The 23,236-nt window shown below is 46.6% G+C and overlaps 7 protein-coding genes across 7 annotated transcripts; 5 read left to right on the top strand and 2 right to left on the bottom strand.

The window, feature by feature from the left end:
* The first annotated feature begins 97 nt into the window (after positions 1-97).
* BDV38DRAFT_240179 (uncharacterized protein) lies at positions 98-1,104 on the top strand. The gene has a single exon (XM_032053866.1). The coding sequence runs from the start codon at positions 257-259 to the stop codon at positions 590-592; it is 336 nt and encodes a 111-aa protein (XP_031916254.1). The 5' UTR covers positions 98-256; the 3' UTR covers positions 593-1,104.
* Positions 1,105-1,566: 462 nt separating this feature from the next.
* On the top strand, positions 1,567-3,722 carry BDV38DRAFT_240178 (uncharacterized protein). The gene is made up of 4 exons (XM_032053865.1): positions 1,567-2,016; positions 2,081-2,412; positions 2,504-3,287; positions 3,347-3,722. Exons 1-4 carry the CDS (start codon positions 1,969-1,971, stop codon positions 3,629-3,631), a joined length of 1,449 nt encoding a protein of 482 aa, XP_031916253.1. The 5' UTR covers positions 1,567-1,968; the 3' UTR covers positions 3,632-3,722.
* A 1,201-nt stretch (positions 3,723-4,923) lies between these two features.
* Positions 4,924-5,850, top strand: BDV38DRAFT_27437 (uncharacterized protein). The gene has a single exon (XM_032057833.1). It carries the CDS (start codon positions 5,040-5,042, stop codon positions 5,628-5,630), a length of 591 nt encoding a protein of 196 aa, XP_031916252.1. The 5' UTR covers positions 4,924-5,039; the 3' UTR covers positions 5,631-5,850.
* Positions 5,851-6,070: 220 nt separating this feature from the next.
* BDV38DRAFT_269205 (hybrid sensor histidine kinase/response regulator) lies at positions 6,071-9,965 on the bottom strand (the record flags this gene model as incomplete). The annotated part of the gene is made up of 5 exons (XM_032056921.1): positions 6,071-6,318; positions 6,381-6,489; positions 6,540-6,840; positions 6,893-9,805; positions 9,871-9,965. 5 exons carry the CDS (start codon positions 9,963-9,965, stop codon positions 6,071-6,073), a joined length of 3,666 nt encoding a protein of 1,221 aa, XP_031916251.1.
* A 3,631-nt stretch (positions 9,966-13,596) lies between these two features.
* Positions 13,597-14,957, top strand: BDV38DRAFT_240164 (uncharacterized protein). The gene is made up of 5 exons (XM_032053864.1): positions 13,597-13,756; positions 13,812-14,405; positions 14,458-14,526; positions 14,575-14,668; positions 14,724-14,957. Exons 1-5 carry the CDS (start codon positions 13,691-13,693, stop codon positions 14,828-14,830), a joined length of 930 nt encoding a protein of 309 aa, XP_031916250.1. The 5' UTR covers positions 13,597-13,690; the 3' UTR covers positions 14,831-14,957.
* A 22-nt stretch (positions 14,958-14,979) lies between these two features.
* On the top strand, positions 14,980-16,433 carry BDV38DRAFT_240162 (DUF3425 domain-containing protein). Its single transcript, XM_032053863.1, has 2 exons — positions 14,980-15,156; positions 15,207-16,433. The coding sequence occupies exon 2, from the start codon at positions 15,548-15,550 to the stop codon at positions 16,283-16,285; it is 738 nt and encodes a 245-aa protein (XP_031916249.1). The 5' UTR covers positions 14,980-15,156; positions 15,207-15,547; the 3' UTR covers positions 16,286-16,433.
* A 386-nt stretch (positions 16,434-16,819) lies between these two features.
* BDV38DRAFT_280182 (uncharacterized protein) lies at positions 16,820-17,331 on the bottom strand (the record flags this gene model as incomplete). The annotated part of the gene is made up of 2 exons (XM_032059239.1): positions 16,820-17,067; positions 17,103-17,331. The coding sequence occupies 2 exons, from the start codon at positions 17,329-17,331 to the stop codon at positions 16,820-16,822; spliced, it is 477 nt and encodes a 158-aa protein (XP_031916248.1).
* Between the last annotated feature and the right edge of the window lie 5,905 nt (positions 17,332-23,236).

Genomic DNA, 23,236 nt, shown 5'->3' with positions numbered 1-23,236 from the left:
CAGTCGTATTAAGTAGTATCTAAAGGTGTTGTGCCCTATGGTTAAATACTCCGGCAAGTATTCCGACCAATCAAGTGCGTTGCCACAGCTTTGAAGTCGTCGATCTCGAGATACGTCATCGTTACAGCAGCCGCGCTTAACCCTAACGCCTCTTTGATTTTGTATAGAGTCTCCTGGTTTATATTGATCATGCCTCCGAGATACTGTTAGATCAAGAACTACTTTGTACAGCATTCTATCACTCTTCTTCTATACCATGGATCACCCGCGCAGAAGTATCCAACCGGCCGCGTCGACCAAGCGTGTACCAACCGTTCGTTCGAGCCCCGCCATCAAGCGTTCAATCTCGTCTGCGACAGCTGGACTTCAAGATCAGACTGGTTCGGGGTCTGCCGGTCAAGCGCAGGAGCCAAACAAACAGGCCCTCAACTACAGTCTTCAGATGAAGAACGCGCTCACAGAGCTCCTTAATGACGCCCGAGCCAAGGGAAGCGATCAGGGAAGCCGCTGCCTACAGAATATCCTGATGGAAAACGAGCGAGAAGTGAGGGAGAATAGACGGAAATCGCTTAATACCCGAGGCGCGAATTGAGGATATATTTGATCATCGCGGAATGTCATCCTATCTCTTTCCGGGGAAACAACGTTGGAGGTCTCCCAGCCGCATGCAAGCATGGGGTTCTATAAGGATCATTATGTCGCTTCCAGGCGTTGTAATGATGAAAGGGGGTTTTACAAGCGTCGTAACGTGGGAATATGATAATTCCTTATATTGTGGAGAGATCAACCCACCAACACAACGCCGTGTTTCCAGGCCTGTATGCCGTCAAGGAATACCATAATGGCAGTATGTATGTTTAGCCACTTCCACTATTGTGACATTGTTTAGAAGGTCATGTCATGAATGGCTTCGGGCATCTCTTCAACTTGTGCCTTCGTGCTTTCGGGAGCGAAGCATGTGTATAGCTTCTGTCTTTGCGCTGGGTCTTTAAATTACTAGCACACGCACATAAGGCATACTAGTGGTGAAGAATTCCTTTCCTAACTTTTGTGCTTCATTGTTGGTTCTATTGGTACCAAAGGTCAATACAAATGTACTATGAGGTTAATGGTATATGCGTTAAAATACTCTCAATTCGATAACCTTTCATATCATCCTATTCGAACACTGCTAATCATTTTCAACATCCAACCAGAAAACCCCCACGAGCTATCCATACACCTGAGATAGATGCTGACTGCATTGTCGAGCTATGCTGAAGGGAATCTTGATGGTCGGATGCGGCTCGTAGAATTGAATGACAACTCGATTCATAGTTCGGCTTCAGAAAGTCTTCCAGGCGTACCGAGCGACAGTATAATGCAGTCGATCTTAGCAATCCGCAATAGGTTCCAGTCAATGCTCTCTCCGACCGAGCTTTAGAGCTGCCGAGGAAACCAGTATGTCATGTGGGGTTTAATTGTACATACATCCAATGGGGTTGTTTAGGACTGAGAGCTGCGGTTCGGATACATTCTCCTATCACCTTTGATAGGGTTCACGACTCGGTCGGTAACCGTGGAAAAGCACAGGAGTCAGAGCGTATGACCGCGCCATGATATCATTGAGATGTACAGGATCAGGGACATGATGGGACGTATATAATTTTTGGTGCCACTGAGAAGCTTCGCGGGAAGCACAAGAACAATTACACCGTTCACACCAATCGACAGAAAATCAACATCGATTCGTTCCCTCTTCGCCACAATCCTCTTTGAAGTGTAGGTCTAGATATGTGACACAAGTTGGACACTACAATTTCGTTGCGTCACTAAAGCACATACTAGAGAATCTTTTGCCTCCCTTTCCGATCACTATGGGAATCGGCAAAGCAATATGTCATTTATAATTTAGGGGCGATCTCCATCAATGGTTAACGTCACTCCACTTTGAAACACTTCACTTTACAGAGTTGGGTCTATCCTGCGATGATGGAAGACATAATTCGACTTTTTATGCCGCGCATACGCCAGCATGTGGGCTCATCCTCTTCTTTCTATCCCACCTAATGTGCTGTGAAGACCTAACATATGTTGCCAGCTAACAGTGAGCGACCTCGCCAAGCTGGCCCGCGTGTCGCATGAGTTGAACGATCTGGCCACACCGTACCTCTACCATACAATGCACTTCCATAGCCCAGGGCGCATCAAGCCGGATGACCAGCTGTTGTTGCAACTGGATATCATCGGGGATCTCCGATTTGACAAACTCGTATATACAAAACGCGTGGTCGTGTCAGGATCATGGTACCAGACTTATGCGGCGATTGACTCGGAGCTTGGGGAGCACCAAATGCTCTCTCCAGCAGCTCGAATGTTCAGCAACATTATCAGCAATTGCATTTTAAGGATGCCTAATTTAGAGGAGTTCATGTACTATCCATTCTTTCACCTACTCTGCTGGGGTTGCCCAATGGTACCCATGGCTGTTACCTGGAGGGTGCTAGGCTAACCTACTTTCCAGCTGGGACATGCAAGTTTCACTGACACAGGTCTTGCTGACGACCGTCATGCTGCGGCCGAGGCTGCAGTGCTTGCGAATCTGTATGGGTACCAACTGCACCCCGAAGCCGTTCTTTCGCCCAACCTTGAACCTCCACACAGCAGTTAAGTTGAGGGTAATGCACCTCACCCAAGTCGATAACGTCTCAGTTTTACAATCGTTAGGTGTGGCTCTGAAGAATGCTACACAACTCGAGCGCCTTTCAATATGGGCTGATGACCGTTCCGAGCTAAGCATTAGCAGTCTCTTGGAGAAGTGGCAAACGCCTGCTCCGTTTCTATTGCGCTCTTTAGACCTCCGTGGGTTTTCCGATATAGGAATCCCAGCGAAAAACTTGTGGGCAGCAATCCCACCGATCAAACTGAGAGATCTGACGCTAGAACTTGGGCCGAGGCTCCTGACGCAGGACTCAACAGAGTTCTGGGACGCGTCCGTTGAAGCTGAACTGCGTCCGCTTCGGTTGAGGGTAAACTTGGGTGTCAAGGGCATCCAAGACTTCATTTCGTCTTTCAGTGGTTTGGAAGCATTCCATCTTGTCCCATCTGACACACTACGACCGATGGAGCCAATATGCAGTCTTGTTGATGCTCTCAGAAGGCATCATTCCTCTACTTTGAGGGTTCTGGGCCTGAGCCCATTTTTGGATTGGCCCAGTTATGTACTAGATGTACCAGATATCAAGTACTTGGTGGGGGCGTTGCCAGATATCGAAGAACTCCGCTTGAGCCAAGCGAACCTGAATCGAGTGAGTCCTGCTTAAGTCAATGCTGCTCTGAGCTACCACTGACTCGGTTTCCGCGCCAGGAATTAATGCAGATCGCACTGTTGTTGCCCCGTTTACGTGTGGTTCAGATTGATCTAGTCCACGAAGACCCGGCTACAGAGTATATCTTTCTGGACTTCATCGTTTATCTATTACGCAAGGGCTATGCCCGGAATCTTACCTATGTAGCCTTTGACGATACTACCGTGCGTGAAATACGCCGAAATCCGATACGGCTTTCCGACAAAGCCTCTCGGGTTGGATATGTTGGTGGCACGGTACTTTTGGATGAAGAAGTCTACGACTGGGTCAGAACATCCTTCTAAGGTTGAAAAAAGTACGACGACATCAATCATTCAGCAGGAAGCCACCCCTGAGGATGTCAAGATATCTGCGGACTTCTCTCGCTGACTTTTCGACAGTCAATGCCCTATAGATAGTAAGTCGTCTCACACGGGTCATATGCAGGACCCTTTACAGTTTTCTAACCCGAGGCAACTGGCCTCATGCGTATATTACTGCGTTCCACTGGATGTTGCGAGCCATGTCAGAATGCCAAGAGTCGAAGCATTACGACTCGGTCCGAGAAATTTGTGGTCGATTTGCATTTAGAACTCCGGCAATAAGCTCTATGTATTTACTTATTTGATGGTTTGGCGCTTGGACAGTGGGCCTCATAGCATTGGATACATAAATACTAGCTTTCTACGGTAAATAATGGTGAAGAAGCGCTTACGATCTGGTAGTTTTCACGACGGTCGCAGGGACGACTTTCTTTCCTCACATGACTTGCCACACCAGAGTGTCCCAAACCTACTCTTGTGTTGGAAAAGCACATCATAACACATAATCCGAGGGTAGCAAAATTAACTCAAATGGGCGATCATGACTGGAAACGGATTGCCACATGAAATAGAATGTAAAATCGATGTGGAGGGAACTGCGTGACTTTAGGGCTGCAGTGTCTGTTAAACCCTGATTTTCTCAAACGCCACACCAGAAGCTGCTCGTTGGAAATCCGACACATACAAAACGACCAGTTCAGTCCTGTTACGCAGTACCAAATTCAGATTTCCATTGGAACATCTGGGGCGAAGCGTCGTCAGACAGCCACCGCCGGGATTACGTATCGAGGGTGATTTGTGGGCTGTGTTGAAGCGCCGGGTCCACTGTATCCACTCTACGCGTCAGGCACCGACCAGTCGGTCCAGAACCATGTGGGTGACCCGCTCTATTGATCGAGATTAGTTTCTAGATTGGTCTTCAGGTCCAGGGACAATGGCAGTATTGATGTAAGCTTCTGCCTAAGCATCTAAGCCCAAGGGTGCCCGGGCCAATGGAACACTTGCCCTGGACGTTCGAGACTTGGACTCCACAGTTCGCGTGGGAATGGTTATCCGAATTCTGACATGGCACAGGACTGAGCCATACAATCGTACGGAGTAGGTTTCCCCACTGATTATGGCGTTGGCTGGTGTTCGCCATCCTATCCGGCTCCACCATGAGGCATATAAAGTGCTATACTCCTCCGACCTACACCCTCTTGCTTTTTCACACTGCACAGACAATCCTTTCAGTTCTTTCCATTCCTTCCTTTTCAATTTGCTTCACGTTGAGGTTGATCCTCCGACTTTCATTTCTAAATCCTCATTCTTGACCACTCATTAGAGCCAATTTTTGACCTCCCACCTTATTTTCACGACAACCCTTGTCACTTCTTATTCAATACCAACCATGATGCTCTCGAACATCCTTCTTTCGGCAGTCTTTGCGATGACTGCTTCTGCACTTCCTCACCCCTACCCCAGAGGTAGTCCGACCACCACTTCCATCGCCGCCAACTCTAGCGCCAGTGCTAGTGCTAGTGCTAGTGCGAGCCCCAGTGCCAGCGCCAGCGCCGGCGGAAGTGGCAGCGTCAACATTGTGAACAACCTCGGCAGCACCGTATACCTGTGGTCCACCTCCGATAGCTCCAGCGATACGCAAACCATTTCCTCTGGCGCCTCGTACTCCGAGGCCTGGAAGACCGAGTCTACCGGCGGAATCTCCATCAAGATGGCAACCACCGACAGCGAGAGCAGTGTCTTGCAATTCGAGTACACCGCGGATGGCGACACTGTGTACTGGGATCTCTCGTCCATCAACCTGGGATCTGACTCAGAATTCATCACCGCTGGCTTCTCTGCCACCCCGAATGATTCGAGCTGTTCGTCTGCTTCTTGTGCAGCAGGAGATACCAACTGCGCCCAGTCGTACCAGAAGCCTGATGATACCGACACCAACAGCTGTTCTGCTAGTGCTGGCATCACGGTCACCCTGGGTTAAGAGAACGAGTAACGTATGCATGATTGGTGGTTGGATTTGCCGTTCTTCATCGGAGAAGACACGGCGAATTTTAGACGGCAAGGCAGGCCTTGCAGCTTCACGGCTACGACGGAAATTGATCTTATGATGCTTCTCTTTGAATTTAGAATAGATCTCAACATCTAGAATATAGAATACTGATATTGTTGAAATATGGGATTTCCACATCAAAAAATATGCTCTTTTATATGTACTAGACGCTATAGATAGAGTCATCTTTGATGGTGAAGCAGGAGACCTTAAAAAACAACTATTACACCTGACTATTGAAATCCTGTGCGGTCAATATCAGGAACATAAACTATAAGTCTCGTATATATTACGTCAATGAGGCGAGGTACCCTTCGCCCTGTCTATACTGTATCTATCGCTCCAGCTATGTTTGAGCATTCATCATCACATCATGATTTCATTCCGTCGGACACATCCTTCCCTTCAGATAGTCTCCGTAATATTTCTTTTAATTGCTTCAGTGGCGTAGGCTTTGTGAGAAATATATTGGCGCCACTCATCATGGTTTCATGCTGCATAGAGGCTGACACAACTGCAGTTAGTATGAGTATAGTTGTGGGTGGCAACTGTTTCGTGCGTTCAAAATGTCGCATTTGCCGCGTGGCTGTCAAGCCGTCCATTACGGGCATAGACATATCTGACACTATAGTTAGCCTTATCTTGCTTTGCCATGATCGGTCCCATAAAGTTGAGACTAACCCATTACTACAGCGTCATATCGATCGGTCTTGAACTTCTCCAAGGCTTCTTGGCCGTTGGTTGCGGTCTGGTATTTAAATCCAGCACTCTTGACACACATCTCAATAATCTAGGTCCGACCGTTAGAACAAATCAATCGCACAAGCTCGGGTGTCAGACCTTAAGGTTGACTTGGTTATCCTCCACGAGAAGAATCTTGCCTGACAATGACTTATCCTGAGTTTCTTCGTTGTCGGACGATTCTTGCTTGTTGTCGCTAACATCACCGTCAACATCAGTCTTTCCTAGATCCTCAGATTTACCATTATTCGCTTGGATTTCTGGTGCTGCGTTAGGTTTCTGGGGGGTTTCCCTGGCAGGCTCGGAAGGGGAGTGGTCCCTTTTTGGCGTTGAGCCCTGGGAATGATCTGACAAACCCAGACAATGCTTGAATGCCGTTGAGAGAGTCTTGGGACTCACACTGGGTAAATTTGTCAGCATGGGGTGCTCGTATTGTGGTAGGGAATACTCACGGCTGTGTAAGAAAGATAACCGATTCGTCCACGCTCTCTCCCAATGCTTTCCAGCTACTTGTTCCCGCACTCAGAACAATCAATGGAAGCGACGGTTTGATTTCCGAGCTACCTGGTGTCGGCTCATTGGAGCCTTGTCGATAATACTTGTAGTACTCATGCTCAGTAACAATAGCGAAATCTGGCCGTTCATGGTCAAGTTCTTCCTGGCTCAATACCCGTAATCCAAACCACCCCGACACCATATGTCCAAGGTTCGACAGGACATCTTCAAATGTTCGCGAGTCGAATCCTAGATCGCCCATCTGAGAGCTCCTCGTGAATAATGAGATTGTCATGCCGTTCAGCTTATCTCTCAAGCCGGGATAGTCAGAGGATTGAATAGAGGTCGACCGTTCTGGCGGCGTGACAGGGAGAACAACATCTACATTTGTCCCTCGATCGACTTCACTTGTGAATTTGATCTGTCCATCCAAAGACCTCACGATTTGATGGACTAGATGAAGGCCCACCCCTAAGCCAGGAGAAGTAGTATCCTCTTGGAGAAAGGCACTGTACAAATGATTCCTAAGAAAGTCTTTAGACATGCCGCGCCCGGAATCACTGATCGTGATATGAACTGCTGGTCTAGGGTCCTTGCCGTCTATCGTCAACGTTTTCTTTTTCATCAATAACCGAATGTAGCCTGAGCGCGTGTACTTGAGAGCGTTGCCGAACAGATTCATCACCACTCTGCGCCAAGCGCCGGCATGAACACTGAACTGCCAACTGTCTTGCCACTCAATATCCACAATAGTCATCAGTCGAGACTCTGGGATATTGGCATTGTTCTTCACGGCTACCTCATTATTATCGTTTGGTCCACGACGCTGATACTCTGCTCCGGCAAGAAGACCCTCAATCACCTCCTGGACCAACACGCCCAGGTCTTCATCTTGAAGAAAGCCAGGCACCGCTGATTGGGGCTTGGACACGTCCGAACCTCCTTGTCTACCGGCTACATCTGACGGCCGTGGTCGGGTGAGAGTATTAATCTTAGCATAATCAAGAAGATGGTTTAACGTGTCCAACAGTGTCCTACCGCAACTGTATATGGTCTCGATCAACGACCGTTGCGCGTAGGAGTTCACCATATCTTGGAGCAGCTCTACAGTCCCAAGTAAGCCATGCAAAGGTGACCGCAACTCATGAGATATAGAAGAAATGAAATCGCCTTTGGCTCGGTCGGCTGCCTCTAGGTCCAAGCGTGACACCTCGGCCATAACCGTGTTGCTGAATGCGGCCATATATGTTAGATCCTTTGGCTCCGACAAGACTCTGCCCGGATCATCAGTCCAGACCAGATTAACTGTAAACCAGCGACTTCGCTGAAAGTCCCAGACCGGAAATATGGCAATGCATCTTGCATCCGGTAGAACCTTCATCAGTTGCTTGATGTCCATAGTCTCCTGCTGAACATCCTTCTTCTGGGCATCTGTAGTCTGCGCGCCCCGTCCACCACTTTCGGAGTAGTCCATCTCATCTGCTAACCCCTCATAACTTAACGCAATGGAACCATCTTCCTCGATGTGAAAGATCTTCCCCCTGGGGTACTGATCAATGAGATGGCTCACAAACGCACCAGAGAGAGAGACATAATGACTGTCCTTCAGGTTTTCCGCTTGGTCAGATGTAGACGAGGTGAAGTGACCAAGGACCAGGCTTCTGGCCTCCTTTTCGCCGTCGGCGGAGCCTGGAAACCCCGACTCTGGGCATGAGGCGGAAGGGACTTGGTCCTCGTCTACTTTGTTGTCGATGCTGTATGCTCCTGGTGTGTCATGCGTAGTCTCAGTAGAACCCACTGTTTGGCGTCGAGCATACACGCTTGCATCGATGAACATTGCCCCTTCGACATCCAGTGCCTGATATATTAAAGACGCGGCGCGGTTGACCACGGATCGCACACTGGAGGGGACAAGTGTTTCTTGAATTTGGCTAGTGGTAGGGGACAGCCGCGGCCGCTGTCTTTTGCTCTTTTTGCTATCTGTCTCGTCCTCATCCCCACTGTCCATTTCCTGTTGGTTCTCAAACTTTCGGACAGGGGATCTATATCTGTTCTTCTTTTGTTCCCGGGCTTTGGCGTTGGCTGCTTCTCCATCTTCATTCAGCCACTCCCGTTGATTCTCTTCCTCATCGGGGCTTGGACCAGAGACTTGTAATTGCTCCAATCGCCGGTTCACATGTGCCATCTGTGAACCATATTTTTTGTCCGGAGAATTTCGACCGTAGAACCATTCGGCCAGGTCTGACTTTCCTCTGACGAACAAACCCAAGGCCCGGACCATCTTCTCCTCGCGATACTCCTCTCGCATCGCTCGTTGCGACAGCAAATAGTCCATAACTGTCACCGAGAGTTCTTTCAGGAATTGTACTTGTTCATCACTGACTCTATCCCTCGGCTGGTCGTCAAGCACTGCCACACTCCCAATGACATATGCATCCGGTGACTGGATTGGTACAGACACGTAGAACCTGTTATGCGGATAATCAGATACCGATGGATGGTGTTTGAATCGATCATCTTCAGTCAGATCCGTCGCAACAAAAATGTCCAGACCGTCCTCTACAAATGATCTTACTGCATGATAGCACATTGTGATCTGCTGGCGCGGGAGACGACAAACGCCCAGCCATAAGGCTTCTGTTCGCTCACACCCCTCGGTGCCGCGCAAGCTAAGTCCCGGTGTGGCCTCTGCAACGACATGTTGCATACTCTTATCAAAAAGTGATATTAATGCTCTTTGAGCGCCCATTCGTAGCGCGGCGAGTTGCGCAAAGACTGTCAAGACATTGTCGCGTGACACATTCGGATGGCTTCCAATCGACTGTTGAGCATGTTTCTCAGAATCTGAAAACCCCCAATACGGAAGATAGCTGCACCATTGCATAGTTAGAACTATTTCACCGGAGCATTGCAACGGAACGGAGGGTCTAGTTACAGGTGCATCTCTCGTTCCCGGGCTCCCTCGCGATTGTAGGCGTACTTCCGAGGGCCCCCGTCCCAACCTCCCCTGGAACTCTCACGGGAATGCATTTCTCGTAGGTCTAGGTGTACTCCAATCGGCACAGTGAAGACTGTGTAGAATCACGTAAAATCACGTTCACTGCCGTTAAAAATTATGCTAACAACCGATTTTAATCTTCTGTTTGTGGCAGATGCTATTGACGGTAGATGTTCCATCCCCTGGTGCTCAATGAAGCGGAAGCAGACGATGACAATATATACCACTTAATAATACCTTCGAGTAGATTCGGGGTCATGAGGTGGATTTTCGTGAGATTCGTAATTCATGTTATATTGCCAAACTCCCTGGGACGTAGGCCATTCTGCGGGCCGAATAGCGTCATTTTGTATCGTGTCTGGTCGAAACCACACATATTCTAGGTCTCCTGGTGATGCTAGACCTCGATGACGTATGGAAACAAATCTGGATTTCTGGTAACATCACAGATGTCGACATCTGATCTCTCCGATATTGAGTGGAGATTCCGATCTGCCAGGGTTCCTTTGTCCACTGACGTCATTAGGCCGGCGCGTCACGGAGACTCACCGCCTTCCCTTAAATACGTAAGGACGGCACTTCTATTGGCTGTGGGGCCTCATCTTAAGAATGAAATAGAATCAGCTCGGCACCTTCATCGGGTATGCAAGTAGTAGAGGGCACGGCATCATCAGCTGACCCTCTACACCTGCCACTTTCCATCTCCTGATGCTTGCATTTATCCTACCCAATTTCTTCGCTGATCATTGTCGGACCATACCTTAAGGTTTAGTGTGCTGCCTGCTACATCTATTTGTTAACAATACCAGTAGACAGCTAGTATATATTTCAACAGACGGTAACAGATTCAGAAGAAATATCGCGGCGCAGGTTCCTATCACTCAACATCTCTGCACTATTAGGCCATGACTTGAGGAAGCTCACCTACAAATACTCATGGCCCAATGAATTGTAACATGGCCTTCTTCAAATCAATAATTTGATCCAGGAGGTATTCTACTCTCCTGTGTCTTATGGACAAACGTGCCAGGCACTACGCGAGTTGCGATTCGTCGAAGCTCGGCGAGACAGTCTGGTATCTTGCTGATGTCTGCTTCTAATTTTTTCTCGGTCTCTAAAAACTATTTATATGCATTTATCTATCTTTCCCTTATCTTGGCCAAGAGTAGAGTTCCTTGAGGTCGCCAATAGACCCCTGGCACACATGGAGTCGTTGGCTGCAGCAATACGAACATGAGCAATGCACAACGATAGTACTCTGCAATAACAAATTGTAGACAAGTTCCTAGCAAAAGCCTTGATGCAATTTTCTATGCGCGAGAATGGGTCATCTTTACCAGACACATTCTTTCCCAAAGGTAGGGGGAGCATGGTTTAGCCGTCTCTTAGGTCAGCAGACCCACCCGCCATTCGGCGTGTTGGTCTGCCTCACCTCAACGATAATTCCCATCTCAACGATAAAATTGAAGCCATTCAAGCTCCTATACAACATCACCTTGAGTATCTATCTAATAAGATAGATTAGGATCTTTATTATCTATCTGACTAGCCTCTGTACTAGGCAGATTCCCTATATTTCTCTGTTGTAATAATTTATTGTATTCTAAACTTCCCACTTTCCTGATCTGTCTGAGACCCTGTAATCTTTCTTTCTCTGTACAATCAGCAATATAGCGTTTTATATTATATACAGTCAGTGGTCTATTATACCGGACTCTTCTCTGCGATTTCTATCTATTTTGAGACTTCCGATATTGATAGTATTATTATAGATTATCTTTCAGCTAAGCAGCTAGTTCAGTGACTTCCAGTAAGCTCTGGAATACTCGGTCAAGATATTATACAAAACTCTAATCAAGCTCCGGACTATTATTAATAAAACTCTATGCTTTACTAATACTTCGATATAAACCTTGTATTGTAGATGGCAGTAATAAGCTTGATAGTGGTAGTAATAGTATTGTAATTATCTCAAGTTCTGGAGTAGCTTCTAAAATCTTATATAGAGACTTTATTATCGGCTCTAAATTCAAGAGATATATATCTTGTTTCTTAAAGGCATCCCGGATTATATATTATTTGAAAGTCTTTATATAAATAGAATAAATCTATTTTAAGAAATTACTCTTATTATCTATCTCAGCACTTTTCTAAGCAAGCTTATTGTTTTACTTACAATAAAAGTACTTATAAACTTGAAAAGACTGTCTATTAAGAGACTATACAAGATATATTATATAAGAAGGGAAACAATAAGATATAATATAGTGTTGTCCACAGAACTGAAGAAATTTGTAGGTAAGATAGGATTCGTAACTATTAAAAAATAGTAATCGAATCTCCTTTTTAGAGATACAGCACTTTGTATAATAGTGGAAATATTGAATCCAGTCAAAACTAATCTTATCTGAAGTATAGCCTTTAGGAGATAGAGCTATTCGATACTCACTAGAAATATCTACATTGTACCATCTCTCTAGATAATATACACCTTTGAATATAAAGTATAGAGAAAAAACAAAACTATCTGCTACAATACACTCTATTGCAGAGACCAGTTCCCCTATTTCTTTAGATAAATTCCCCCTTGCAGCTCGTACAGACATAGTAGTTACAACTTTTTAAGACTTTCCCTGCCCCAGTTAGAAGTCGGTTTCATCGAAATTATATATATTTTTGGAAAAAATCTACTTGATAAAGGGCTCTAAGCAGTCAAACCAGTGTTGAAAAACACCTATATCCTCTGTATTGAGACAATTCCTATCTTTAGGCTTCTATTAAATAAGTTTAAACTCGCTTGGGAGGTATTTAATAAAGCAATAGACCCAATTCTTGTCAACTGTACGAGATAACCCGTCAATTGTATTCCGCTGCAGTATTTGATTGGTACTCTGCTCAATCTGTCCAGCTGTAGGTGAATAATATAGATTATCAAGCTGACAAATCCAACAAATCAGTACCTTTTCTTGTGAATCATCAAGGGTTTTGGTTAAGATAGAACATGAGCTTCGAGTAGCTCAGCCCTAAATACACGCTCTGAGTCGTTGATAAGGAACATCAAATTGACATACTAACGCAGAGATATTTGGTTTTTTTTGGCCTTGAGCGGCTTCACAGGCCTGAGAGATTCGCATCTCTATATCAGAATAAGAATTAGGCATAGTAATGGTAAATAAAAGCTCTGAATAGCTTCAATTTTATCGTTGAGATGGGAATTATCATTGAGGTGAGGCAGACCAACACGCCGAATGGCGGGTGGGTCTGCTGACCTAAGAGACGGCTAGACACAAATCGCTTGCAAACAATTTAAACAAGCGGCTCAGGTGTTCGCCGAGGCATCCGAATGCGCAATATTGTGCATATTCATAAATATATGGGAAAGTCACATAGGCTACTCCAGTACATAGTGGGCGCGAACGTAGATCTTGTGTACACATCCAATTGTTATTTTGGTGTCAGAACACCAGAGATAAACTCAATCGAAAGGATCTTCAATAGGACTTCCAGAATAAGATATTGAAACTTAAATGCTGACTTCCGCCCCACCGCGTTCGTCCAATCGAAGAGTGTCAACTTTAATGCTGACATCCGTACCGGACTTGGCATGGAAGATAAGGATGGCTGAAGGTATGAGATGGTCGTCGACGAATTGTAATCTTGGGCTATATATTAAGGTCCATATCTCCCAGTCTCTTCGGCAGAGGGAGGTCAACAGATTCAGAATTCACTGATCCCTCATTTTTTCTCTAAAACAATAATGGGCTTGTTTTCGTCGTCACAGCCTCCCTTGACCGAGGCAAATCTCAGTGACCAAAGTGGCAAGGTATGTTAACGACACTTTGAATAACGTCCATATACTGACCTAGTGGGCAACTTAGACATTCCTTGTGACTGGTGCTACCTCAGGATATGGCCTGCACCTAGCAACCATTCTCTTTCAACATGGTGGTAAAGTATATCTTGCTGCCCGCAACGCATCCAGAGCGCAAAGCGTAATCGACGATATCATGGCACGCTATCCCGAATCCAAAGGGCAAATTGCCTACTTACATCTCGATCTCGGTGACCTATCAACCATCAAAAAGTCAGCCGAGGAGTTCCTGGCGAAGGAATCCAAGCTCCACGTTCTCTGGAATAATGCTGGCGTGATGATCCCTCCACAGGGATCCACAACCGCTCAGGGCTATGAGCTCCAGCTCGGTACCAATGTTGTCGGTCCATTTCTCTTTACCAAACTACTCTATCCAGCTCTTGCCAGTGCTGCAGCAGACTCTCCCCCAAACTCAGTCCGTGTGGTATGGTTATCCTCTTCGGCGGTCCGAATGGCCCCGACCCCGGCGATTGATTTCTCCAATATGGACTACCACAAGGACGAGGGAGCTTGGACAAAATACGCGAGAAGCAAAGCCGCGAATGTCCTGCTAGCCGTGGAGTTTGCGCGGCGCTCTGAGAAGGACGGTGTCGGCAGTATCGTGGGTCTTCTGAGCAATATCGTTCCATGGAGCCTTGCTGATTCAAAGATAGACTCTCGATCCAGGGACTGCAATGACTGACCTACAGAGGACAATGCCCTGTTGGCAACAAGCTGCCGTTGTAAGTTTAACCCACTCGCCAGCAATATTACTGCTAATGCTCCTACAGAAGCTAGTCGCACAGCAACCGGAAGTGGGTGCTTATACCGAGCTGTATGCCGGCCTTCAGCCTGACATCGAATCCGTTAACTCTGGAAAATGGAGTAGGTCCCAAACCCCAACATAATCCTCACGCAGCAGGGTTAACATGTGCTGTAGTTGTCCCTCCGGGAAAGGTGGTAGCAGGTCGCAAAGACCTCTTTGATCCGGAGTTGTGTGAGAAGTTTTGGCAATGGAATGAGGAACAGGTCCGGTCATACTTGTGACGGGTTGTCTTTTAAGTGATATTGAATTTGTTGACCTTATAATTTAATTTGATGAATAGTTTGGTACGAAGTAGGGAACCTGCGCCAAGGGGGAAATGATGGTCAACCTTGTACCTAAGGCATCCATTCTTAAAACCGATTATCTCCGGCTTATTTCCGCCAGACGCGTGACGTCTTGGTGCTTCGACCACCTTGTAATATCTCAACAGTCTCAGACCAACAATAGCCTCCTTTACTATCTCTAATGTCGGAAGACACAAAGTATCCATACCCATGGATGCGGGAACGGAGAAGAGAGCAAAATGCACGGGCTAAGCGGCGTAGTCGTAAGTATCCGTTACGTGCTGTTACGGGACACCTAACCAACGAGACGAAGGTCAGCGGCAAAAGGCGCAACAAGTAGCAGACCCCGAGGCTGTGAAACGGCGTAAGAGTCAGCTTAGGCTAGCTCCTCCAACAGACTCTGGTCCTCTCTGTCGCGTTAACAACCACTCTGTAATGTGAGCATATGAAATCAGATCGCACGATGCACACCAGAGGCTCACATTAACCAGCTCGGCTTGCTGTATACAAGAGCATAGAAGTGCTCGACCACACCTTTTATTTCGAGAGCTTCTAGGCTGTTTCGCTAGCGTTTCTGATCTAGAGAACGTTGCGAAAATCCTCGACGTGGAACAACTCGGAATTGCTGCCATCTTGAAATATGGCATTATTTCGATGGGTGGAGCCCTTGACGATCGTTTGCTGGACATAGCAAACCAAACATGCTTTTGCTGCTGGCTTGAGTTGATCATATCTGACCTCAACTCCCCCTTTAATGTCGGGTTGGCTTTGTACTCCGGGGTTCGTCGTCTATCGCAAATGAAAGGTCCTCCTGGGTGGAGCACCGACGCCGTAGGCATTCCGACGGCAAGAAGATTGTTGCAAGTCGAACCGAAGTGTAGCGACCTCAGAACAATCAGACTCACCAGTTTCTCAAGTACTTCTGCCTTTCTCGAAAATGCCAAGCAGCTGGGGTTATCCATCGGCGATTTTGTAGATGACAATTCGGAATCGCCATTTTGTTCAAGAGTGGGAGATGTTCGCCGGTACCAGCCTATTTCCTATCAAGCATTGGCCGCAGATCTCCAGCCCACCCCGGAGCAAATGAGGATCCCCCACCATCCCTATCTGGACATTGTACCATTTCCCTCCTTTCGTGCCAAAGCATTGACAGCAATTTCATCCGGGACCCCAGCGTTCAGCGAGGATGAGCTATGTTTTGATCTGGCACATGATAGCATGCGCTGTTGGGGTTCCACCGCCACTTCTTTACATGGCCGTGGAAACGGGACTCCTTGGGATGCACGCAGCTGGGAGATCTCTCCATGGTTTCTGAAGAAATGGGGTTTCCTTGTCGGAACCGAGGATGACACTATCTATCAAAATAGTCTCTGGTGGTGGTCCCAGAGGTAGAATCAATGTTGGGCAATGTTGCTATACGATAAGGTCCACGTCTTAACATCCATTCACAGTGAAATCGGTGTAGGATACTGAGATGAAGCAAAAATAGTCTCGCATCTTTTCGCACGATTAATTGACGTTTGATTTCTGCAGATTTCGGTTATCCTCTTATATCCCATGAGTCTAAAACTCTTCTTCCGTCTTCTAATAATTATCCTTCGTGTTACCATTTTCCGACATGCATCGTAATCTCGCTGGTTGATGAAGAAATTTGCTTGCAGACTTTAGCCCCCATCCTTCCGGGGATGTTAAGCCATCCTATTGAGCTCTCCATGATTGTAACCGAGGTTCTAACACACGGAGATAGCAACCGGTACGGCTACCGCTATAGTAGTATATACAGTGGGAGTAGAACGGCACAAGTAATGCCCAGGAAGCCGCCTTGCCATGATGGCTCTGCCCGGACACTGTTCCCAAGGATTTTATCCTCGAGGTTCTTCGTAATATTCCTCGCTTCCTCTATGGTGAGATCCCGGTAGCATTGCGTTATCTGCCACCAGCTCTTTCCACAGTGGTTCCCCGGACTACAGTAGCGACCGTTGTCACAGCATTGGCCTCCTTTCGGATAGCATCCTCCATCACAGCACACCTCATTCGGCGGGCAAGGCTGGTTCGGACAGCATGTGTAACCAGGTCGCAGGCAGAATCCATATTGACAACAGAGAGTACCGGTCGGACAGCAACCTCCGATATCTGTAGGCAGCAGTAAGCCCCAAGAAAGAAAAATGTCAACTCTGGGAACAATATGAGCAGATACACGTTCACGTACTCGCACAATACCCGAAGCCAGCGCCGCACTGGACGCTTTCGCCCCGAGTTGATCTCGGAATCAAAGGTGCCACAGGCTCAGCCTCGAAGACTTCTGCAGATACATTGCTCAGAAGGTCATGTGTGTCGGTAACAAACAGATTAGCCTCTCGTAGGCCCAGGACATAGGCGGGTGCAACGAACAAAACAAACGGGTAGAGGATGAGGTGCCAGTCTGCCAGAGCGACCATGTTGAACGTCAAAGATTGCTATGGAGCCTTTGTTACTTCAGAAGACAACGGCAATGAGGATTGAATAAAGAACGTGTTGCCCGTGGCGGGCCACTGGGCCTAATAAGCCAACAGTCCCTGCGCCACGCAAAGCCAAGACCATGACTACAAAGGATATGACAAGAGGAGGCTAAATAAGATCAAAGAGAAACCTCTCTTACTGGACACAGGGCAACCACCGATTACTGTTGCGTGTAACCCATCATAGTATTCTCACTGGTGGTCAGTGTCCTGGGGCTCCGTTGGCGTGATATGGACAACACCTATAGGTCAGCTTATTTTCCTACAATCAAACTCACTGTGCCACATATCTTTCTTTCTTCTCTTTTGTACTGTTGTGTATCTACTATTTTAGGGCCACCAATTATTCTACTCATGCTCTATTGGCTGGTAGTACCAATCTAAAATTTAATAACTAGAAAGATATGCGCAGGTTGTATTGAAGATGCAACATCAGCCAAGCCTTGGATTTTGCCTTGTACTTATAAATATAATACCTACGGTTACAAAATCAGGACTGTTCAACAATAGCACGAATGTAGCTTCTCTATGATCGATATTTAGTATCTTAGTACAGCTCACTCCTAACCATATATGCTAAGCCGTTGACCTCGATGCACAAGCTGACCCCTGTAGACTAACTTGATAGATATCAGTCGCTCTGTCCAGACCAAAGTACCATAGTGACACTAAATATATATAATATAAGTGTCGTGTACCAGGAAGCATCGCTATAATCTTTCATACCTCTGTTTTCCTGCTCGATGGTCTGTCTCCTCTTACTGGCATAGACCCTCAAAGTCTCGGTAATCCGGGTTGGTGCCAGCCGCTGACCCGCAGCAAGTCTTGAAAGCACCCAAAGCTGTCTTATCTTTGAAGTGTTGACACACTCGAACGCCAGATTTTGTCGATATGACCCCATGGTTCTTCATACAACACATTTTAGTCCACTCCCCGGCAACCTGGGGAAATTGGTTGGCTCCGTCGTCGCAGCGACAAACGTCTTTAGGAGGTGGAGTAGGCGGTCCCTGATTAAGGAAGGGTGGAGGAGGTGTATCAGCTGCATAAGCAGAAATCACAAAGGTCGAGATCAACAGAGTAATGGAGAACCGCATATTGAATAGGAGTTGATAACGTCAGGAGCAGTAGTAGTTCGTAGAGGCCTTTGATGTAGATAATATCGTTCGATAGGAATGGGCTTGAGGAATAATTTCCAGGGTTCACAAGAGGCTTTCCTGGCCTTTTATATTTCATTACTGGTGAGCTATGTTTCTTTCTCACTGCTCCTGGAATGTTGCCTTGGGTTCTGCGCTCTAGCAAAAATTGTGATCCTTGCCATCAGGGCAAGGGTTGGATGTCCTGGAGATCTAAACCTGCGACAAAGGCAGTGTGGATCCAAATCCAACTTGTAATTTCCACCAAAAGCAAGTCTCGCGGAAAGAGATGCCTTGTGGATGTGTAGCATCCTTTCCTTGACGTCTCCAGAAGTCAGAGGAGGCAAGGCTTAGACCCAACAAGCATCTGTGATTGTATGCTCCGTATCCACTGATAGAGCTGAGAAGTCGTTAATACGTTGTCACAACTGTGTGTGTTTTCCTAAATGACCATCTACCATGGCTATCCAACCTTTGTGAGGGAGCGTCAGAGATGTAATAGCTAGCTGCGCTGTGATATCGTTGCAGGTGACATGGAAAATCTGAGATTCTCCATCCGTTGTGCCGTTCGGTTTCTCCGCCCTTGTCAAACACTCTTGTTGCTGTTAGCAATGATACCAAGCAAGCCTTCTGAGTAGTAGGATTGTTGAGTTCGCGCTACAATCCCGACCGAACACCTTGCATAGAAACTGGGCGTTCGGGCGTCGGGTGTAAGAGGTGCATCGGGCGCATTCAGGATACTGGGCGCATTAAGCTTTGATAAAGTCCACAAAGCAACCGATGAATTGAATTTCAGACGTAAATGATCTTCTCGCCGCGGAAACGTCCTGACAAAGGCCGTGCGAGTTTAAGCCCTGATCCTGGAGAATGAGAGTCCTTGATACTAGTTCTACTACGTCTACTGGTCTGTTACCACCTCGAAAGCCGGCAGAGTTCTGTCTCTACTTATGAATAGAATCATCAGCGCCCATTGCCCATCTTATTTAGGTTTTGAGGAAGTCAAAGCAGTTGGTTGATGCGCTATTGCCAAGACGATGTCACGACGACATTGCTGTTTAGGATCACACTGGTGAAATAGAACTCAAGTTATTATCTGCGACAACTTAAATGCGCGCGTCTCCCAGAGCAATGACTATGCAATCGGCCAGGGTGATCTAGTCTGGGATCAGAAAATACCGGCAGTTAACAAAATTCGCGCCTCTGAGCAACACATCTCGGGTCATCCTCGCAGGTCGTCGCGTTCAGGTCGGCCCCGTCTCTGCTCCAACGTATTGAAGTTTTCCAGCCACGTAAGCTTTCGAAGGCTTAGGTAACAATAAAACTTTCATGTCGTGAGTGTGGTTGGTTTTCGTGGCAGACCTTTTGAATATAGGGAGAGGAGGGGACCAAAGGAGTGGCGATCAGGTAGCATGCCAGTGAGAAAAAACAATCATAACTTGGTCCCACCAGCGTTATGTCTTCCAATGCTAGAAGAATACAAACGTGATACCCGACCTCCTTTTCTTTGCAAAGATTCGGGGAAGCAAATGGCTGCACCTGGTCTGCGCTCACTTGTTACCTATTGGTCTGAATCGGGTCCCATCATAGTCTCAAGTTTCAAGTGAAGTCGGATAAGATGTTAGCAGGGGATTTCCAGCCAGTTGGCCCTCCGTGGCCTGAGGCAATGACCTCCATCGATAAGAATTAGCCGACTATCCTGTAATATGATAGGACCACACTTGCCAAGTGGTTCCAATAGTTCAGCTCACGATCTTTAAGCGAACTGCACCACTTGGGCCAATACGATCTTTCCCCACTCTAAAGGTCAATGGATCTGCGTGGCGCTGTACTCCGTCAATCACTTCCAAACGGGACTAGTTTGAGGATATTGACTGGTCATATAAGATTAGTTCATTCGTAGGATACTTTATTTCCCCCTGTTATACAAAAATCTTCCTGTCTAACAATTAATACATTGGGATTAACGAATTGACAAAATGGTCAAACTCATTCTCCCCTCCCTTATGAGCGGTCTTACCCTTGCCCTGGCGGCTAGCAGTGTGTTCTCCATATATAAATTCTTTGATAATTTGCCAATGCTAATGCCCGTTCTGGTGAAAATTTCTAGGTACTGCCGGCGCTGAAAATACCTTGCTACGACGAGACACCGAATGTGACTATTGCATATATATCACTAAGGGAATCCAGGGTCTCGAGTTAGACCTTGACCAGGTGCCTGAGGCTATACAAAATGCCTGCTCCTTGCTCCCAATAGACTATACGCAATGTAAAAACTACATTGACATATACGGCTATACGATTTCTAAACTCCTGCAGCAAGATCTAACCGCCGAAGACGCATGCAGCGGGGTGGGATTGTGCTAGGTGGGCTAAATTGAGCTTAGGATAATACATCGGATTTTGAGCAATTCTACAGAAATTCCACCATTTTGCATTCGGCTACGGCTGCCGCGCACTTCTAGTCTTGAGCCCTAGATTCTAGTAAATATTAAAGCCTTATAAATAAGGAAGATACGATTCTATAGTATATTAAAAGTGGTAGGGGTCTGCAGGATTGGACTATAAAAGCGGTAGATATTTTCGGGCTCGGACTAGTATACTTGGTGGATGACCCAGTGGAATCTAAGAAATAAATTTAATGCGTTAATGAATAGTCCATTGGTGTTCATAAAAGTTGGCAATCTTTTGTATTGTCTGGGCCTCAATTTAGCCCACCGTCATTGTGTGAATCTTTAGGGGTGAGGGCGCATATTTACCTACCGAGGCCTTAATTCGTTCTGTTGCAATCCTAATACATTCCTCCATAGGATTCTGAACATTCCCTATCGTACCGGACTATGCATCTTGCCTATCGCTCGCTGGCCTACATCGTTCCGAAAGCGTACCGCTGATAGATTCCTGTACTCTGCGAGAGCGCATACAGGGGATCCTTAACCAACATGTTCGTCGCCATACATGACTGCCTTCCTTCTGTTCCAAACATAATCTTTTGCCAGTGTGCTTCAATACTCAAGTCTACAGCAAACATGTTAGTCAGCTTAGAGGTGCATGTCTCGATACAAGCCTTTCCAGACAAAAGCCAACATATCAGCCTTGTAGGCACCGACGTCACCGTGGTCCCTGGGCTTAAGATGTCCAAATCCTTAGATGCATGCGGTCACAGCTGTGGCTTCTGGGCTCTGGTCTATCTTGATGTCAGATTCAAACGAGGGGAGTAACCGCAACGTCAGATGGAGGATATATTGTAAATAGTAGGGGCATGTTGCAAACACCGGGGTAAGCACTGTCCAGATGCTTGCGGAGATACACATATATATGCTCACAGCCGCTCTCCGAAATGTATCCAGATGTAAAACCCCAACTCAACAACCTCGGCTTTAATATTCCAGAAAGGAGATCCACTCAAATAATCTAGACACTGAATATATGAGCAGCTGCTCGTGTAAAGTAAAAAGAAGCATAGTTACTAAACCATATAACTATATATTCCGTTTGTATATGCACTTACCATAGCTGAAATGGCAACCCTCCCCTGGGTTGTGATATATAAAGTATGTCTTCTCTCCCAAACTCTCCGCTAGGGCCCGACGTCCCAGACCTCAAACTTCGAATTCTTGCTGGGATATACCTCGCTCTGATCAGCTCTTCTCCACCTGGTACCCTATGTAGTATGTAGTCACCGCCGGCGACACCCACCAACGCAACGCTGCTTGCAGATTGTTCAGCTAGCCACCGGAGGAGTCATTTAATAGCAATCATTATACAAGATGCGAAGGTGGGTCTGGGTCACCCTTAAAATACAGCGATTGCCGCAATTGGTTTCTTGTCGACGTCAACTCCTCGAGCATTTCTGACTCTGGCTTCACAAAAAGCCCGACCTTCAAAATTATCAACGAACAGTGCTGCAACACCGATATTCAGATTTAATATTACTACTTAGGTACTAGCCAACTTGATTCGGTTGTCACAGCTCCGTTCATGACTCTGCATGATGGCTCCCTTATGAATAGACAACTCGGTGTATATCCGCTGGCTTTCCAAATGACGGACAGTGGCCTGGGTGCCTACCGGATTCTAACAAAGGATCTCGGACCCCGTTAGTTATGAATAGTGCTTTAAAAGTAGTCAAAGAAAGCAAGAAACAGTTTCCTGTCTACATAGTATCTACTGCCTGCCTTTCTGCCTACCCTTAGCTAGGTTGACAGGTCTTCTACCCTGACTTAGTATATCTCTGACACTCGTGGTATGTGAGGTTCCCCCATAGTTCCCCCGTTGTCTGACCTCATACCTTACCCTCGACCCTGATCTTGCTGTGAAAGGTAACTGACCATTTCACTGAGTTGTGACAGGCACAAGGTAAGGTAAATCGGAGACCGTCAGTAAGTCCTTGCAGAAGGGCATGCGTCTAACTGATACAGTTTGAGTTCACAATGTCGAAGAACAAGTCGGGAGCAGAATGTAGAAAAGCGGGATCTCTCGGAAAGATATCTTTCTCTGCACAAAGCTATGGTGAAATGATTACAACGCTGATTATATGGAAAGTAAGTTAAACGGCTCGCTACGCGATTTGGATACCCTATATATCGCTCTTTTGATGATATACTACCTGTGCATCTTCAAACAGGAAACGACCGATTTCCTCGGGATGTGGAAGGAAGAATGATATTGGGTGATACTATATTCCTTGACACGTAAAGCCATGGGAAAGGTTG

The sequence above is a fragment of the Aspergillus pseudotamarii genome, assembly GCF_009193445.1.
Source record: "Aspergillus pseudotamarii strain CBS 117625 unplaced genomic scaffold BDV38scaffold_12, whole genome shotgun sequence".
Taxonomy (NCBI): Eukaryota; Fungi; Ascomycota; class Eurotiomycetes; order Eurotiales; family Aspergillaceae; genus Aspergillus; species Aspergillus pseudotamarii.
Note: the sequence above shows the minus strand (reverse complement) of the source record. Positions and strands in the feature narration are given on the sequence as shown.